At 58.4% G+C, this 19,297-nt stretch overlaps 1 protein-coding gene across 9 annotated transcripts in view; it reads right to left on the bottom strand.

The window, feature by feature from the left end:
- Positions 1–15,453, bottom strand: part of MPRIP (myosin phosphatase Rho interacting protein) — a 73,607-nt gene extending 58,154 nt beyond the window's left edge. For 6 of the 9 annotated variants that reach the window (XM_059861814.1, XM_059861815.1, XM_059861813.1 and 3 more), the window contains exons 1-3: positions 14,948–15,453; positions 3,996–4,073; positions 2,086–2,151 (exon numbers count right to left, since the gene is read on the bottom strand). In XM_059861814.1, coding sequence (XP_059717797.1) covers positions 2,086–2,151; positions 3,996–4,073; positions 14,948–15,067 — 264 coding nt within the window. In that variant the 5' untranslated portion in view covers positions 15,068–15,453. Of the gene's footprint in view, positions 1–2,085; positions 2,152–3,995; positions 4,074–5,744; positions 5,917–14,947 lie in introns of those variants that run through there. The other 3 variants (XM_059861821.1, XM_059861822.1, XM_059861820.1) reach the window with 3 other exon arrangements.
- Between the last annotated feature and the right edge of the window lie 3,844 nt (positions 15,454–19,297).

Raw genomic sequence — 19,297 nt, 5'->3', positions numbered from 1 at the left:
CTGCACGTCTGAGCAGGCTCAGCTTAGTCAGGGCTCAGCAGAGCTGGGAACAGCTGCTGGCATGGTCCCTGCAGAGGGGAAGGGGGTGGGATCTCCTGGGCATTCCCAGTGGCCAGGCTGGATCTGGGTGCCACCAACTGCAACCAGCCTGAAAGAGGGAGCCCTCAGGGAGAGAGTCTGGCAGCTCAGCCTAGTCTGAGAGGATGAAGGTCCAGAGCCTGTGCAAATTCTCCCCATCACAGCCATCATGCAGAACTCATTTTGTTTTCAGACTGGAACTATGGCAGAGCAAGGACAGACAGAATGACTGACACAGAGAAAGAAGGTGGCCAAGCAGGAGCACAGACTCAGGATCAGCTCTGAGATATCCCTGGGCAGGTCTCAGAAGAGAACAGGACAAGCAGGACAGCTGGTGCCTGAGGACTCCCCAAGGTCTCCTCAACCTGGGCTTGTGCTTTGAGCTGCCCCTCCACAGCCCACTGCTCTCCAGCCTGCTGGGAGCCAGGAGCAGAACCTCCCTGGCCAGGCACATGAATATCTCCACCAGCACCACCACCACCAGCCCAGGACTCCCCTCCCAGGCTCACTCCTTCTTCCAATTCCACTTTTAATAAGAGCAGAATTTGCCAAACCCACAAAATTAATGTCTGAAAGGTTCAAGCAGAGCCATTCAATCCCAGCCTGCCACTGCCTGGGAGGTCTCCTGTTGCGTCAGACCCTCCTGGGATCCATCACACCACAAGTGGCCATGGGGCAGCGAGTCCTGGAGCCAGCACAGTGCTGTCACACAGCCCAGGACACCATCCCATGCTGCACATGTGTACCTTCCCTTTTTGTTTGTATTTTTCCACTCTCTCCCTTCTCAAGGGAAAAAAGCCCAGCAGGTGCCTGGAGAACTGCAGGATTCTCTTGCTGTCCTCTGGGTGCTCTCTGGCCCCTGTGGCACAAGGCTGGGGAACTGCCTGTCTGCTTCTGCCTAGATGTGGCAGAACCTGGGGCAGGTCAACCTCCTTAAGATGCAAAACAGCAAAAAAATATTCCAGATTGTGTTTGCCAGCATTTCTGCACCTCTACCCTCAGACTGGGGAATCTCCCTACTCCACCCAGACACAAAGCACCCTCCTGTCAATGTAGGACAGGAAACAGCAGCCCAGTGCAGAGCCAGGTTGCTGACACTGAGAATGTATTAAAGTCTCCACTGCTCCTACCAAAGACATTTAAATTATTTAGGGCACTTGGACCAACCCCAAGTAAAAATACAAACAAACCCAGCATGAAATCTGAGCCACACTTGCCGAGCCTCCTCATTCCACGGTGCCCTCCACAGGAGGTACTGGAGGAGGACCAAGGCACACTGACCTCGCAGGGAGCCTCCCTGCCACAGACACAGGTCCCCATGTGTCCCTGTCCCACAGGTGTGCTCTCTCCAGCTGGCTTCCTGAGCCTCCTGCCCAGGCAGATCCCAGCACATGGGTGTCCACTGTGCCAGCCTGCTCAGCCTTGGGCACCCTCCCGTGGGCTTCCAGTAGCCAGCAGGATGGATCAGCAGTCCTGGGTGCTCCTGGGATTGACCTACTGGGCTCTTCAGCCCCACTCTGCAGCTCACAGTGAATGGGTTTGCCTTCCTTTGATCCCCTTTTATTGATGGGAACAGTGCTGGTGACAAGCTGCAGCTCCAGGGCGGGCAGGCGGTGGGAAGGCGTTCCAGCTGACCTACTTTCCACGGGCATCGCTGGGCAGGGCTGACTTCTCGGACACTGCCAAGGTGATTCACCACAACCAAAACCCAGCTGGCACCAGGAAACTGGGCAAAAAGGAGAGGGAGTGACCTTGGGGACCCCCTCCAGCACTTCCTGTCACCGTGGGATCTGTCAGCAACTGCGGAATCCCATGCCGGGAGGGACTCGCACGCCTCCAAAACACCCACCCATCCTCTGCAGTGTCCACTGAGCTCCCACACAAACCCAGCCTGGCACAGAGTCAAACCCAGCGAGCACAACTCTCCTCCAGCTTGGCAGAGCACTCCAAGGGCAGCAGATAACCCAGCTGATCCCCAGAGCCTGGACAGAGCCAGGCAGTACTCACCATCTCGTCGAGGGCATAGCGTAGCAGCCCGTGCTCGTAGAGGATGAAGAACCGACGCTGCCATTTCTGCAAGAGAAGACAGCAAGGTGGGTCATGGCAGTGCCCACCAGCCCCTGGGCCTTGCTGGGAGCACTGGAGCTGCATATCAGCTGGCAGGGCTCTGCCAAAGACCTGTGTGCATCAGCCCACATTGCCCAACTCTGACTGCCTTGAGCTCTGGCAGCCTCGGGACTTTGACCACTCCCTGGGGAGCCTGTTCAGAGCCTGACCACCCTCTGGGGGAAGAACCTTTTCCTAATATCCAAACTACACCTCTCATGACTCAGGTTCATGCCACAAATACTGGGGACACCAGAAGGATCCCCAAACTAAATGCTCTGAGCCCTCAGCTTCATCCTGCACCATCTACTCCAGCATTCAGTGCTGGAGGGTGACAGGGTGTCATGTCAGATGTCCCCCAGCAGCACATGAGCTCAGTTTGGATGGTGGCTGCACTCCTGGCATGGCTCTGCCCAGGCAATCCTGGCACCACGCTGGCACTGCTGCCTCTGCAGCTGCACAGCAAATCAGATTGGAGAACCGATCTGGCTGGAAAACTGCCTTTTTTTTTTTCATGTGTGCCAGGTTGTTTTCAGCCAAGAGCAAAAACTGGTTGAGCAGGCTGAAATAAAATAGTCCTGGATTCATAGCCCCAGTGCAGCAATTCTTATCTCACTTTTCTCAGCCCTTCGGGCAAAGTCCAGGGCGCTCAGGGACAAGCAGAACTACGGAGGACCATGTGGACCTCCACAAGCCCCAGCTCAGCAGGTAGCCTGGGTTCTGGGGAGACCTGGGTCCCATGTCCTCTTTATGTCAGGCCAGCAAGCCTATGACAAGCTGTGACTCCAAATAATGACCCATATACCCCAGGCTGAACTCAGAACCCAATTCTTCTTCATTCGGGAGCGATTTTTTTATTACAAACAGCTCCCAGAACACTTTGGCTGCATGACAGAGGGTTCACGGACCATTGCCATCCCTCCCACGGACAAGACAGCCCCATCCTGGCAGCCTCAGCAGCAAACTCCCTGCAAGACAAGCCTGGGGACAGGCTGGAAGTCCTCGTCACAAGCCAGCAGTGAAAGGACCTCAGCCTGGCCACATCCTCCTGAGCCTCACACCCCCCAGGACAGGAAAGAGGAGGATGCTCCAACCCCACAGGATGCTGCTGTTTCTGCCAGGCATGAGAAAACCCCTTTGGGAAGGAGCTGAGTGTGTCCTGCTCTGTCTGCAGGTCCCTGCTGCCAGCACCTGGCTTCAGAGCTCTGGAGGGTTATAGCAAATGGGAACCACTATTCAGCCCCTTCCTTGCTGCAGGATCTGCCTGACATCACCATATCCACACTAGGGGATGGGATGCAGCCTCCCTCTGGAGCTCTGGGCATGCTCATGATGAGCTGCAGAAAATAAAGTAGTTGTTTCCCAACAAGTAGTTATTTCTCAAGCCCCAAAGGAAAACTAGGGGCTTTTCTGATGGTCACAGCACAGCTCAGAGTCACACAGCCCACACCCCACTGGCCTGAGTGACTTCCTGGCAGCATGGCATGTGTCAGGCAAACCAGAGCAGCATCAAAACATCAAAAAGCAAAAGCAACAAGCAATAAAATTGCACAGAATGAGCCTGACCCGCACCTGCAGTGCCCCAGGCTGCTGCCCAGCACAGGAGACCTTGCATCCCACAAAAGGCATTCCAGCCTTGCTGCCAGAAACATCTCCCAGCTTCCTGGTTTGCATGAGAGAATGGGAGCATGGAGGTGCCTTCAGCCCTCCCAGGGTCACTGCCACCCCCATGGGCAGGGACAGCCCTTGCTGCTGCTCCTCCTGCCACCCCCACCAACATCAAGGGGAGGGGATGTCTCAGCTTCACTTACCCGGGAGCGATGGACGGGGTTGTCAAAGTCCGTTCCTTCCGGGGCCAGCAGCAGCCAGCCACCATAAATGGGTTTGGCCTGCAAAGAAACAGCAGAGAAACCCTCACTCACAGCAGAAAACGGCTCAACATGGATCAGCACCACAGGGAATCGATGGTCAGGGACCACGGGAAACTGCAGCAGACCCAGCACGAAGGCAGCTGTGTGAGCTCAGCCTCCTGCACGCAGGCAAACTCAGCCTTCCCAGTGCAGGGAACGTGGTGTCTGATGGCAACCCGTGGTGTGACACACACTGTGTGCCAACGGGACTGAGACGAGGACTCGGGAGGAGGCAAAACCCCAGCCACAAACTCCAAACACAGCTGCTCCTGCATGGCACCGTGCCCGGAGCACCAAGCTCCGGGTGCTGCCGAGCGGCAGAGCCCATCCCCAGCACGGCTCTTCCCGTCGCCATCGGCAGCGTGCCTCTACTCCAAAGCAAAAACACACTCCAAAGGAGAGCTCGATGTTTTCCGTTCGTTAATTAAGAGAGGAAAAACTACCCAGCGCTGGCAGTTCTCCAGCTCCCAGCCGCTTCCCGTGCTGTGCACATCCAACTCCTGCTTCCCTGCAGGGGCAGCCCCTGCCAGCCCGCTCCCCCCCGCCAGCAGCGGCCAGCGGTGAGCACACAGGAAGGTCAGAGCCAGGAGGAGGGAAAACAGCTCATTCAGCCAGCCGGGAAGAGAAAGGGAAAGAATACTCGGAAAGAACCTTGCAGCACTGCCGTATGTCAGTGGAAAAAAAAATATCCAGGCTCTTTCCACTGATGGCTTGGATGCAGAAGTGGCCAGGGTGAAGCTGACCCACGCCACGGCAGGCGGTGGGATGGGGATGGGCACCGGGCATGTCCTCCCACGCAAACTCCTGCGGGCACCGCTCCCGCTGCCTTGTCAAGCTGTAAACGATGAGCCAACACCTGGCAAGGGCTCGGGCCAAATCCTGCTGCAAGAGTGGCAAGACATTGCCACACCAGCAAGGCGGCTCCACAGATACCAAGAGAGACCAGGAGTGAGGAAACCCAGAGCAGATCCAGCTCCAAAGACCCTGGGTCTGGGAACACTGCTTTCCACCATGGAACATCCATGCACGTCCATCCTGGCCCAGCCAAAAAGTCACAAGGACACACACTCCCAGCTCTTCTCTAACTGATTCAGTTAATCTTGTTGCTTTCATTCTTTTCTGTTCCTTAAAGTTTAAAACTGTTTCCAATTCAGTACCTCCCCTAGATTCCTCCTGCCAGTTTCTGTGGTTTTGTAATGTTAAAAAAAAGTTTCCCCTCTGGAAAAATCCCTGCAAACAATAGAAGAAACTGCCTATGCACCAGAAACTGTCAAATGCATGAAGCACTGAGTAAGCAAACTGGAAACACGCCGGAGGAGACCTTTTACTGTTTATAAAGTGAAAAGAAATAACAAAATCTCTTATCCCCTCCACAATATGACATACCAGCTCGAGGTGTTGCTCTCCCAGCAGCTGGGAAAACATGATTTGAGAAGACCTTCCTTCCTTTCCCCTTTAAATGAGATTTAAACCAATGAAAACAAAGCGCTGGGATTGGGATCCAATTTGGGGGAGTTATGGGGGCCCAGGGCACCCCTACACCTGTTCCCACAACCCCACTGTGGGCACAGAAAGGGACCTGTGTGCACCACCACCCTCCCTGGCTTTGGCAAAGGGCCCGAAGCCCCCCGTCAGCCCTGCCCAGCTCACCTGGATAGCCTGCTCACCCATGGCCCCCATGCCACCTCCAGCTGCTCGGCACCACTCCGTGCCCAGCTCCGTGCCCGACTCGGTGCCGCCCGCGCTGCCAGCGCCCCGCAGGTGAGCCAGGCTCTGCCACTCCCCCGGCACACCCCGCCCCGCGCCCCCACCCAAAGCCGTCCGTGACGCATCCGTGCCCACGCCATGGGAGGGCTCCGGAGCGGGGGATCCCAATGCTCCTCACCGTGCGGGGATGTGGCTACGGCCAACCGTGTGGCCTGGGAAGAGCCAGACATCCCAAATGTCTCTTGTGTTTTACAGGGGAGAAGCAGAATTGCAAATCAGTACTATGATCCATCAGAGACCCTTCAATGGGTCACTGTGACAAGAAATGGGGTCCCTGAATTCCCGTGAGAGAACCTGGGGAAAGGGCTGGGGTAAGCACTGGTAAGCAGCTGGGGCTTGGGAAGATCTTAGGAGTGGCCTCTGCCATGCAGGAACAAGAAGATGACACTGACAACAGCACGTGATGTCCCCAATACTTGGCACCACTACACGAGGGCAGCACCCTGGTGATGCTCCAGAGAGCTGAGCTGCAGGCAGGGCTCAGCTCTCCTCCATCCCCCAGTTTTCCCCTCTATGCCCCAGCACAGCTCCCAGTCAAGACCAAGGGCTCAACCCAGCCAAGCCCCATGAGCAAAAACTCTCCCTGACACAAGCCACAGCACTGCAGCCATCCCAGCCACCCTCAACACCCCAGCATCCAGCCTGTGTGACAAGCAGCCAGCAGGTCCCAGTGACACACCACGGACAAAGTAACTGTGAAACCAACAGGGGACATCATCACCAAGGCCAGCAGCAAGCAGCCTTAACCCAGTATTACAAGCATGAAGTCCTGCCCTACCTCAGCCTGGCTCACACCCCCCAGCAGACATTATTTTGCCTTCAGCCATTCCAATTTTAGCTCAAACTGTCTGTAAATAAACACCAAGCACCTGAAATACACACCCTTAACACAGAGCACGGTCATTTCTGTACCAGCGTCATAAAAAAACCACCAGTGGGCTACACTTATTTTGGCAGAAGCATCCAATTCCAGATATTGAATCTAAAATAGCTGAAAGGTATGAATTAGAGCCAGGCAGCGTGGGCAGCCTGGTTCCACCCATCAACAAATGAACACGCAGCAGCGCTTTTTAAAGCCAAACCAAAACAAGCTCCTACTAAAACCAAGCAAATGCACAGAGAGATACAAGCCTAAATGAAAGGGATATGAATTAGCACACGAAGTGTCTGAAATAAACTCATCACACCTGCATTGGAATGGCCCTGCTGAAGCAAGGTTTAAAATAAACCCGATGTGGGAGGCAGGTCCCGGAGGGTGCTGGAGCACCAGGATAGAGCTGGAATCACACGTCCTTTCCACTGGCTTGGCTTCTTCTGGAAAGCTCCTCAAGAGGAAGAAAATGCAACAACCAGCACTGAGCAAGACCTCCGAATAAAAATTCCCACTCCCAAGGAGATTTGTCCAACTTCACATTTAAGGATGGTGTTAGAAACAACCCCAGGGTTTCCAGGATGCCTTTGACCACACAGGGCCCTGCTTGCCTCCTGGCAGCTCCGGTGATATCCAAAGGGCAGCTCCACGTAGTTTCTCCACAGGTAGCAGCCACACAGGGTGCTCAGGCTAAGTTTTTATCCAGAAGGTACCTGGCTGGAGGGTGAGCCACAAAATGCTGTGGGAGAGCAGAGTGGAGAGCGGCTGCTGATGGAGCTGGGGTGGGGTGACACTCACCCCACCATCACGTGAGAGGTGCGGCTGGTTTGCAGCCCCACGGTGCCCAGTTCCATCCCTGGGACTGCTGGAGGCTGACTCAGGCAGAAACACCCTCACGTCACCACTCTGCTTCCTGTCACACCTCTGGGAGTGTCCAGGTATCGGATCCCACCTTTGATCCGACTCTGGAGCTGGGCTGTGAGGCACACCAGCATCTCACCTGCCTCTCTCAGGTTGCTGTTCCAGCCACTGCTTCCATCCCCTCAGCCCCTGGGCCTACAGTGCATCCAGGGGGAGGATGCTGCCTCCAGCTCAGCGCTGGCAGCACGGCGGGTGGGAGGAAGCGGAGAAGGAAGCGGCCCCAGCTGGGTTTACACAAAGCTGTCAGGCTGCTGCGCTGATGCTGCCCAGGCATGGACAAACCACCCCAACCAGCTCCACCGGCACTGGGAACACAATTGCCAGCAGATGGGGAACTGGGCTTGAAGGACGTGCAGAGCCACTCATCACTTCCCAAAGCCCAGGCTGATACAGGAACCCCTGCACGCCCCCAGGGCCACAGGGCACCCGCTTCCAGAGGGCAGGATGGGTCACAGGAGCGTGGCAGCCCATGGAGCGCCAAGTCACAGGGCTGGAGGGGGCTGTGACAGCAACCAGCTGCCTGTTGAACAGGCTTTCACACCTCCTGTGTTTTTGGTGGTACCTTCAGCTCTTCCCTCCCCACACAAACCAGCCAGGCATGCAGGACCCAGCAGAGCCACATGGTGCCAGCCCCACAGTGCTGCAGGAGTTCACTGCACAAGGCGGAACAGGAGAGTTGTACCAAGACCCACATCCCCTCTTAGGGTCCAGACTCAACCCCATGGCAGAGCAGCCACATCCCTGCTGGAGTGGTGGACTCCTGGGTGGGCTGAGATGCCCCCACAGGCAGTGCCCACCCACCCCACATGTTCTGAGGGAAGTCCGAATGCATTGCCGGGAGAGACTCCTGGCTCGGAGCGCGTGGCGGGAGGGATAATCTGTTTAGGCTGCTGGCAGACGTAATCAGCCTGTCTCGGGTGGAGGCAGGGCTTGTTTTGTTCAGGCTTGGCAACTGAGCGGGAAGAAAAATGGGATTGTTGCATCTGAGCTTTAGGCTCTGCCTCCAGCACTGGGAGCAGGGAGCCCTGTGCACCAGGGAAGTGATGCCAGGGCTTCCGGCAGCCCCACAAAAGAATCATGTACCCAACCTGACCCAGGCTGTGGGTGGATCCAAGGTGGAACTTGTTCCATCACCTTTATGGGTCAGCCCCAATATACACCAAAGGAGCCTCTCTGACAGCAGCGCCTGCTGCTTCCCACACCCAGGGGAGCACAACGGGGTGACAGCTCTCATCCAGACCCAGAGAAGGGGGACAGTAAGGTCATCGTTGCTTGTGTGCTGTCTCCTGATCCACTCAGAGCTCCCCAGAGGCAGGGACCCATTTCTGGCACAGTTCAAGGAGAAAGTCACCACAAATACTGTGGTTGCAACCTCAAAATAGGGAATCTGGGCCGTTCCAGCTCTGCTCTGCTCTCAGTTTTGCACACCTTGGAGCCAAGAGAACATCGCTGATGGATGAGTCGGAGCAGCTGTCACTCGGCAGGAATGGGGAAGGTGACACGGTGTTCAGGGAGGGAATGGGATGCAATACCCAAGCAGGCATTCCTGCCCACAGCATGGCTTCTAGGAACTGAGACAAGCATCACTTGATATTCTGAGTGCTCCCAGGGGGATGGCAGATGGAGACCCACCGGAGACCCGTGACCGCGGCTGTCGGCAGGCTCTGCAAACACTGCTGTGCAAATCCACGCTCCAGCAGCAATCCCCAGGGCCAGGATGAAGCCCAGCCTCAGTAGTTAAGCTGCTTACATCCCTGTTTTCCTGCCTCTACAACATTTCCCCTCTGCTGTCTGTCACCTGGTGACGCCAAACCCCAGCGCGGAGGCTGCAGCGCTGCCTCTGAGCATCCACAACCATTCCTGAAGCAAAAACACTCTCCCATCCCCCAGCTCCTCATCCAAGTGGCTGCTCACCGCCCCTTGGTTCAGCCAAGGCAGTGCTTTTTCTAGGACGAGACCTGGGCAGCTCCTGGAGGTCACCCTGGATGATGAGGAGAGTCCCCTCTCCATCCATATCCTGCTCTTCAGCCAAAACACATCTGCACAAGGCAGGCATGAGTCGGCCACTGCCAGAGCTGCAAATCCCAGGCCAGGATTTCACCACAAACACATCTCCACATGCAGCACAAGGACAAACCAGGCTGGACAGACTGGACTTGGGGCACAAGGAGCACCAAGTGCCACTGGACAGGCCAATTGGTGGGCACTGTGCATGGCACAGCCCTCCTGGCACAACGTTAGCACCGACCCAGGTGTCGGTAAATCCCAAAGGACAGAGCTGCCTGAAGTTTGCTCTGTGGGCAGTGGGAGTGACCGACAGACCAGAGGAACAGGAAGAGGAAAGGTTGAATTCACCCTTTGTGCAAACAGCCGGCCCCCTTCTGCAAACACTCCTGGTCCCAGGGCTGTGCTTGGGTCCGAGCGCTGCCATCGCCTGGGGCAGTCAGAGCAAGAGCTGGCCGAGCCCGGCTGCGGCACGCACAGGGAATTGGTCAAACAGCAACAAAACGAAGCGGGACAGAATGGACTTTGCAATTTCAGCTCCTTCTCGAGCAGCCCCGAAGCTGGTATGCCTGGCAGCGAGCAGGCATATCTAACCACTTCCCACCACTGGCCTGCCTCAGCGCCTGGGAGAAGCCACAACATCTCTCCACAGTGCTGGAGAGTGGATTTATCACTTTGTCAGGTGCTGGCGCAGATAAGGTGCGGCGCCATGCAAAAGCCCAGCAGCAAGTGAGTGTGAGCAAAGGGGATGGTACTCCAGCACCCAAAGGCGCCGCCACGTCCCTTCCCTTGGGCCAGGCAGAGGTTCAGGTGCACCCCAAATCAACGCCAGCATCCAACACAGCTTCCGAGTGCCTGCTGCCCTCCCTGCCTGCATGTCACTGCCCAAGGATGGGATGCTGCCCATAGGGCAGAGCCACCATGAGCCTGCCCCCCAAGCCCCCTTGGCTGTGCCCTCCAAGTCCCTGACCTCCACAGCCACTGACAGAAGCAAATTTGACATTCGCAGAGAAATCTCCCCCTGTTCAGTCCTAATAATCAGTCAAGTAGAGGCGGATTTTTGCAGCATGATACAAGCAGCGGGGAGCAGGGAATGCAAGCGCGGGGGCTGCTTTCCAGGAAAATGGGGGCTTTTCCTCCCAAAAAGGAGTAGAGCTGGAGGGAAAAGTGTGGCCGGGACACGATCCCTCACCCTGTCACCCTTTGGACAATGCAAGGGGCCAGGACAAGCCCCCGGCAGCACAGGGCATCCCAGCCCTGTGGATGCAATGTCCCAGAGCAAAGCCAAGCCTGTGACCCAACGCTGACACGCTCCAGCCTCAAGGCTGCTGGCCACCAGCTGCACAGCATCCAGAACAGTAGGAAAGTGATAATGTCCAATGGAGAAGAGATGGAAATAACCACGCCCTGTCACTGGGCAGGGGTGTCACAGGAAGAGGCAGTGGGAAAAAGTCTGTGAGCTTTATTTTCTAACTGGGTGGTCCTCTGGGCATCTATGCCATGATGTCTAATAAAAAGAAAAAAAGAGGGGAAAAAAAAGACACTGGTAGCTGGAAAGACGTCCTCAAATTCCTCTATCTGTGCCAGTCCCCACTCCCTGAGAGAGCAAATGCATGGAGAAAATTAAAAGCAACTGTTTTACACTCTGCTCTTCTTCCAATTCAGGCCAGGCAAAATTTTTAGGTTAATTCCCAGCCTGTCCCACGTTGTTGGGAGCTTCATCCCACAGACCAAGGGCATGTGTGTGCAGACATGGATTGGCCTGGAATACCCAGCGTGGAGAGCAGGGACTCCATGGGGACACCCGCACGAGAAAAGGCTGCTTGGGAAAAGGGTCCCACTGGACAGGCTGGCTTTCTCTTGGGAGACAGGAGGAGGACCCTGAGAACCATTCATTCTCCCAGGGCAGGTTCTGGAAAAGTCGAGCTCCGTATGAGGTTTGCAGGTGGTTACAGAGGGACCGTGCAGTGCCAGCATGGGCATGTCTTGCCAGGAAAGTGGAAATTCCCACAAAAAGGGAATTTCTCCCCGGATGGGAAAGGAGCAGCATAAAACAAGCTGGCAACAGGTGGGTGGCACAGCCAGGACACAGCCACCAACAGCACTATGTCTGCCAGCAGCCAGATCCTGCCACCACACAGAATCAAGGGATCTGACAGCCCACTACCCACAGCAACAGATTTTCCTAAAGGGAGAACAGCTGCGCTGACTGACCCAGTTTTTCCCATGCTGTGTGGGCACCCCAGAAGGTCAAACAGACTGTGGGGGGCAAGGGCACATCACCTCCCACCTGCAGCCCTGGGAGGGGACAGTCATGTCTCCAACAGGTGGTGGGACCACAAGTAGTTGCCCCAAATCACACCGAGCCCCGTCCGGCAGCACAGCCACGCACAAAAACAACTCGTGAACGCAGCGCTCCCGGGATTAGGGACTTAGCGTCCGCACAGCCCTTTGAAGTTGGAAGTGCTAAGTCTGATTATTATTAGAGAGCTCCAGCTCATTAATCCTGATGTTTGGGGCTGGATTTCCCCCCTCCCAGCCCCATTCCTAAGCCGGTTCCCAAGTACGACGGAAATCCACTACTACCACTAAATATTTGTGACTCTTTGCAAACACACTCTGGGTCTCTGCCCCGAGCGGCTCCAGTGCCCTGCAGCATCCCGGGAAGCAGTGGGGGCAGCTCCTGACACGCACACAGGTATTTTTATCTAATAAAAACCCAAAAGGGACACGAGTGCGTAAGTGTGAAGTACCTTCACCTTTCCTCCAAGCCAAGTACAAAGGTCAGATGACTCCAAAAGACTTTTCTAGCCTGACTCTAGGTAATCACCAACACTGTCCCTGTCCACAGGGCGAGCCGGACGTGCTGGGCACTGAGCCCCCACGCTACAAAGTGGGATCCCCCAACCCAACCCAACCTTAAAAGGTTTGAGTGAAAAAGGCAGATACATCCAGAGCTGTTAAATGAACCGTTATTCCTGGGTGTGCTTCGGAGCGAGCACACCCCCACATCCAGCCAGGCTGCGAAACGGGGCACAAACTGGGAGGTGAGGCGGGGAAGCGCCGGGGTGGCCGCGGTCGGGGGGCTGCGGGCAGGGCGGGAGGTGCGTGCGTGCATCACACACTACCACAGCCACCATCTTATCTGGGAAGCGGGATTACTTCACCCCAGCTGCAAGGGAGAAGCCGAGCAGGATTGCGCCGTTTTCCCAACCGGAGCCCCCCGCGCACGGCCTGGATCCGGCCACGGCGCTGACCCCGACCCCATGGGAACCGGACGCGGGGGCAGCCCCCCAAGGCCACCCACCACCCCGACGGGAACAAAGCCAACGAGGGGCTGTCCGAAACGCGTCCCTGGGTCCCTAGAGAGGTGGGTGGCCGCCGTGGCAGGGCAGGCAGGCACTACAGCGGGCTGCGTGCGATGCTCTGAGCCCCCCAACAAAAGTAAATAAGCTTTGCACCAGGAGGCAGCGCAATCCCCGGGCAGCGGGAAGGGGCCGGCCGGGAGCGGGGGGCTCTTCCCGAGCCCCCTCCGGGACGGCTCCTTTGTCTGGGCACGGCCGCGACGCTCCGCGCCGCCCGCCCCTTTCCCGCACACACCACGGCATTTTTTTCCAGTTACATTTTTTCCATATTAGCCCTCAGATTTCACGATGCCCCCCCCCCTCCGCCGCCCCCCCCAGCGAGCGCAGCAATATGTCTGATCTCATTGCCATAATAGGATCGGGAGCGGGGATGGCAGCCCTGGCCCAGAAAGGTGTGGGAGGAGGGAGGGCGGCCCTGCTCCCCTCAGCCCAACACCACGGACGGGCCCCCGCACCCCAAAAACGCCCCCCATGCCCCAAACACCCCCCGCCATGGGAGCGCCGGCCTTGGGCCTGCGTGAGGCCTGGGAGGAAGAGGAGGAAGAGGAGGAAGAGGAGGAAGAGGAGGAAGAGGAGGAAGAGGAGGAAGAGGAGGAAGAGGAGGAAGAGGAGGAAGAGGAGGAATGCCCAGCCCTAGCAGCCCCCAGCACTGAGCCCTCTCCGGAAAGGGGCTGGGGTCTCCTTCCCATGTCCCCGAGAGAGCAGGGGGCTGTAGGGCAGGGGGGGCATGTCCGGCACGTCCAGGAGGGGACGTTTTGTTTTCAACCGAGTTTTTCCCAGGACTTTCTCGATCGCCTGATGGAGATCACAGGGCACTCCCCACCTGCTGCCGTGCACCCCAGGATGGGACGGGATCACCCCAATGGCTGGTGCCGGACCCCAAACGGCCTCAGGAGGTGAGGCCCGCGGGGTGGATGGGGTGAGCCATGGCCTGAGGGACCAGCGGGTACTGTGGGTGCTCCGTGGGACACATGGGAATCTGTGGGGTCAGCAGGCATCCCATGGGATCTCTGGACACCCTATGGGACCAGAGAGCACCCAAAGAGCTCCTGGGCATCCCATGGGCTTCACAAATACCTGTGAGTCCCTGTGCTGTCTGTGGGGTCAGCAGGCACCCCAAGGGACCACACGCTACGCATAGGACCATCAGGCACCCGCTCGAATCACTGGATACCCTATGGCACCAGAGAGCAATCTCGGGGCTCCTGGACACCCCAAGTGATCTGCAAACACATGTGGGTCCCTGTGCGATCCGTGGGGTCAGCAGGCACCCCACAGGACCACGCACCACCCATGGGGTCAGCAGGCACCCCATGGGACTCCTGGACACTTTATGGGATCAGAGTGCACCAGTGGGGCTCCAGAGCACCTCACAGAACTCACGGATACCTGTGGGTCCCTGGGCTATCTGTAGGATCAGCAAACACCCCATGGGCCCCATGGGGTCCCTAGATACCCTACAGGACCAGGAAGCACCCTTGGAGTTCCACAACACCCCATGGAGTACAGGGATACCTGTAGGTATATACCCTGCGCTATCCATGGGACCCCACAGCATCCCTGACCTGATCCCACGGTACCTGTGGGAGCCACAGGCACCCACAAGACCCTACAATATCAGTGTCCAGCAGGCACCCCGTGGGACCCCTAGGGATCCCATGGGATCCTGTGTGAACCGTGGGGACAGCAAGCACGCGTGGCACCCCGTTCTATCTGTGGGACCCCTGGACGTCCATGAGACCCTATACTATTCATCGGGACACCCACAAAACTCTGACCTAGCCAGGGGGCTCCCAAGGTACCTGTGGGACCCCGGGCTACCCAAGGTACTAGCGGACACCGCACGGAGACCCAGAGCGCCTTAGGGGCGGGACGCCGCGGGAGATTTTTGGGGGAAAACAGTGGGTTTTGGGATAAGGTCCCACCTGGTTGAGATCCTCGTCGTTGAGCAGGTGGGACTCGCGGGGCTTGAAGCAGTTCTGGCACTTGCTCTTGTTGAAGATGTTGGCCTGGAACTTCCTGCAGGGATTGTCCTTGGCGGCCATGGCGCGGCCCGCGCCCGCTGCGCGCCCGCTCAGCGCCCCGCGGAGCGCCCGCCCGCCGCCGCGCCCATCGCCGCCGCCCCGCGCCCGCGGGGGGCGTCACGCGAACGCAAAAATCAACACAGAACCCCAAGGAATACGGCAGGAAAAATCAAAAGAGGGAGCGCAGAGCAGGGCGGCCGCCTCTGCTGCGGGTCAGCGGGCGCGCATGGCCGGGCGGCGGCGGCGGCGGAGCGCGGAGGGGCGGCGCTGCCCGCGTCGTGCGGGGGCCGGGCCGGGGGGGACGGTGAAGGGCAGCGCGGGGGTCGGTGCGGAGCGGGGCCGGGTGTGCGGGCGCTGCGGGAGCCGCTCCCGACTGCGCCGCCCGCAAAGTTTCCAGCGCCGCGGAGCCAGGCGGAAAAGGGGGCGGGGCCGCGGCGCGGACGGACGTGCCCGCCCGCCAATGGGAACGCGCCTCCTCCCCTAACGGATGGCTGTGTTGGCCAATGGGGAAAGAGAAAAGGGGCGGTGCAGCGGGGCCGCCTCGGCTGCGGAGGAGGGGCGGTGCGCTGACAGCTGGGCCAGGATCGGCCCCCATCGGCTCCGCTCGGCTGCGTTCGGCTCCGCTCGGCCCGGCTCGGCTCAGCCCAGCTTGGTTCGAATCGGATCGGCCCAGCTCGGCTTGGCTCAGCCTTGCCCAGCACAACTTGGCGTGTCTTGGCTCAGCTCAGCTCAGCCCAGCCCAGCTCAGCTTCCTTCAGCCCGAGTCAGTTCAACCTGACTTGGCTCGGCCTGGCACAGATAAGCTCGGCTAAGCTTAGCTTGGCACCGCTTTGTTTGGCTCTGCTTGTCCCAGCTTAGCTCTCTTCAGCCGGTCTCAGCACGGCTCAGCTCACCTCAGCCTAGTATGGCTCAACTCAGCTCAGCTCAGCTGGGCTTTGCTCAGCTCAGTTTGTCCCAGACCAGCTCAGCTCAGCTCAGCCCCCTGTAGGAGCAGTTGTCCTGTTTCCCCCATAGAGCACAGTGACCTCCCCACACAGCACACCCCCAGCCGTGAGACACATGGTGACACAGGGTGACAAACCCTAACCCTGTCCCCAGCCCTGGCACACGAGGGCACACAGGGGTCACCAACCCTCGGACGCTCAGATGAGGTGGGGACAATGTCCCTCACACTCCTGTGGCACTCGGTGACCCGTGGCACTGGGGACAGAGCAGGGATGAAGCAGGGACAGGGCTGCATGTCCCACCTCAGCCACGTCCCTGCTGTGCCACCGCCCTGGGGCCAGCTGGGAGCTCCTGTTTGTCCAGTGAATTTTTATCCGGTGGAAACCGGCAGGTAAATATTCCTGACCAGCTGATAAGGACCCGGTGTGAGGCCACAGGCTTGGCCTCCCAGCTCTGCCCCTGGGCTCTGCACAGAAGCACCAGGGAAGGGACCTCAGTGGAGCACCACTGGCTCAGGAGAGAGGTGGGAATGCTGACCCCGGGGCCAGGGGACAGGGCAAAGGTGCCAAGTGGCACCTCCCAAATGCACCCAAGACTGGCACATCCTACCCCAGTCAAACCTCAGCATGTCACAGAGCATCTCCTGCTCGTCCCAGTGCTCCCCACCGGTGTGGGATGGGGCCCTGCTATGAGGAACAGACACGTGGATCTTCCTGGATTTCTGGGGCCAGGAAAAACCCGTTGGAGAAGAGGTGACGGCGTGGTCCCCTCGCACCTGGCGCTGTCCTGGTGTTTGATGTGGGACCCGGCCTGGGCGGCCTCGCCACGCCGGCTCTGCGCTGTCATCCCCAGTAAATAGAGCCCAGCACAATTGCCTGCTTGTTTATTAATTTTTGCTTCATCAAAGGCAGCTTTAATCATCTCTCTCCCTCCTGCCAGGGCCACTCGCAGCACACACCGTGTGCCATGGACTGGGATGGGACAGCAGGGCACCAGTGACCCCAGTGCATCCGAGCCCACGTGCTGATCCCAGGCTGGGGGTGGCCACCAGACCCCCACACGTCACCGTTTGGGAGGATTTCCCCACCTTTTCCTTGATCCTAATGTTATAAAAGCAGCATGACCCCACCCCAGGAAGAGAGGATTTTTCCCTCTGAAATGTACAGACCCTGCTGCCCTCACTGTGGGTCCAGGGTTCACCTGGCACATGACTGCAGAAACCTGCTCCGTGGAGAAGGGTGGATGATCTCAACCAGCTCTGCTCCTTGCCTGATTCCCCTTCCTCCCTCCCTGCTTCCATCCCCAATGCTGAATTATTCCAACATTGCTTCCTGAGGACCTGGCATCCCACAGTTCCTACAGATGCCCAGCATTTCCTTTTCCATCCAAAAGCCCCTCTGCAACTCAATGGACACCTCTTGGTCCCCACCTCCTCAGGCACGGACCCACAGACTGCAGGAAGCCTCCAGGAGGGAAGGGGCTGTTCCTTCCCCATTTCCACGGGGCAGAGAAGGGCAGGGAGCCGGCACAGGGCACGGAGCAGCCCCTGCGGGCTGTGCCTGCCCCGTGGGCTCGGGCCGTGACCTGGCGCCGCGCTCGGCTCCGCCGGGAGCCCGCAGCACCCCGCGGGACGCGGCGGCTGCCGGGGCTGGCTCCAGCCTCTCCAAAAATCCAGCGGAACGGGACCGGCTTCTGCACAAACCTGTCGGGCCGCATTCAGCCGTGCCGAGCCGCCCGTGTGCCACGCTCGGTGCTGCTGGAACCTCACTGCGACATCCCCTGCGTGCCCCAGATGCTGGCACTGGTGTCCCCAAAGTGTGCCACGGGGTGGGTGTCCCACCCCATCATCCCACCCCATCATCCCATCCCATCCCATCGCCACCACTGTGGGAATGCCCGGCTGGGGCTGCCCTTGTCTCTCCGACCCAGAGCCAGTTTTTTTTCCGGAGGAGTTTTCTTAAACGAGGGCAATTAAAACAATGGGAAAATGGAAAGTTTTTGTCAGGGAGCCGCGGTGGCAGAGGGGGAAGGTGCTGTGGTGAGTCAGCCTTCCAAAAAGAAGCCCCAGCGCCAGGTAAACAAGCTGCAGACCAGGAGGTGTTAGTCACCTGCCCGGCCTGCGGAGGCACCGGCAGAACCCTGCAGGAGGGGGTTCGGCAGCTCCAAACCCCGGAGAGAGGAGAGAGGAGAGGGGAGAGAGGAGAGAGGAGAGCAGCCCCTGCTCCTGTCACTCCAGCACCATGCATTGCCCCTGCCCGCCGGGATGTCACCGCCCTGGGGACGCAGGGCTGTGTCGTGTTTTCCCCGCTCTGGTGCCGCACATTCCACATTTTTCCGCAGGGCCAGGCAGGAGCGGCACAGCCGGGTGCTCCTCCCGGGTGGCCATCGCTCCCCACGGGACCTTGGGCAAGTCACTGAATGCCTCCGTGCCGCCAGCCCGCCATCATTACCGCGGAGCCAGCCAGACAGACAGACAGACAGATGGATGCCCGGGGGAGAGGGCAGGAGTCACGGCTCGGAGCTGGCGAGCCCTGGGATCCACACTGGGTCCAGGATTGGGCTGAGCGGCGCCTGAGAGGGCTCCCCCCTCCTGCCCTGCTCCAGCTGGAGTGGGAGCATCCCATCCACTGTGGGATGCTGGATGCAGCCCCTGGGGATCTGCAGGGATCCAGAGCCTTCCACAGCCCTGCCTGGGGAACACCTGGCAAAGGAAACACTGACCAAAGGAGGATTGGGAGCCCCTCGAGCCACTGTGTGTCTTACAGGGGTGAGACCCACAAGGGGAAAATCCATATGGGGTGAAAAACACCTTCCTGGATGGAGAAAAAGGCCACTGGGCTGCTCTGTGCCCATTTGTCACAGAATCAGAGAGTGGTTTAAGTTGCAAGAGACCTCAAGGACCATCTTGTTCCACCCCTTGTCCCAAGGCAGGGACACCTTCCACTAGACCAGCTTGCTCCAAGCCTCATTCAATCCCATTTTTTCCCACTGGGAAAAATAAAAGAACCAAAAAGATCCACTGGAGGAAATCCACATCTCTCAGCTGCAGCTGATGCAGTCCAGAGGGGAGGATGCAGCTTCCAGGGGGCTGGAAAAGCCCATGAGGATGGTCCAGAGCAAGCTGCACGTGCATGCAGAGGCTTGAGCTTGTCCCAGAAGCCACAATAAATCCTGTCCCACCAAGCAGAACTTTTCTCTTGTCCAGAGTTCATACTTTACTCCTAAAATTGATTAATTACACCCACAGCTGGGTTATCAGTGCCTGCTGCTGCCACCAGACCTCACCGTGCTTTAGCAGGAAAATCC

This window comes from Haemorhous mexicanus, chromosome 17 (genome assembly GCF_027477595.1).
Source record: "Haemorhous mexicanus isolate bHaeMex1 chromosome 17, bHaeMex1.pri, whole genome shotgun sequence".
NCBI classification, from domain to species: Eukaryota; Metazoa; Chordata; class Aves; order Passeriformes; family Fringillidae; genus Haemorhous; species Haemorhous mexicanus.
The sequence above is the reverse complement of the archived record's forward strand: the minus strand, read 5'-3'. Positions and strand labels throughout refer to the sequence as shown.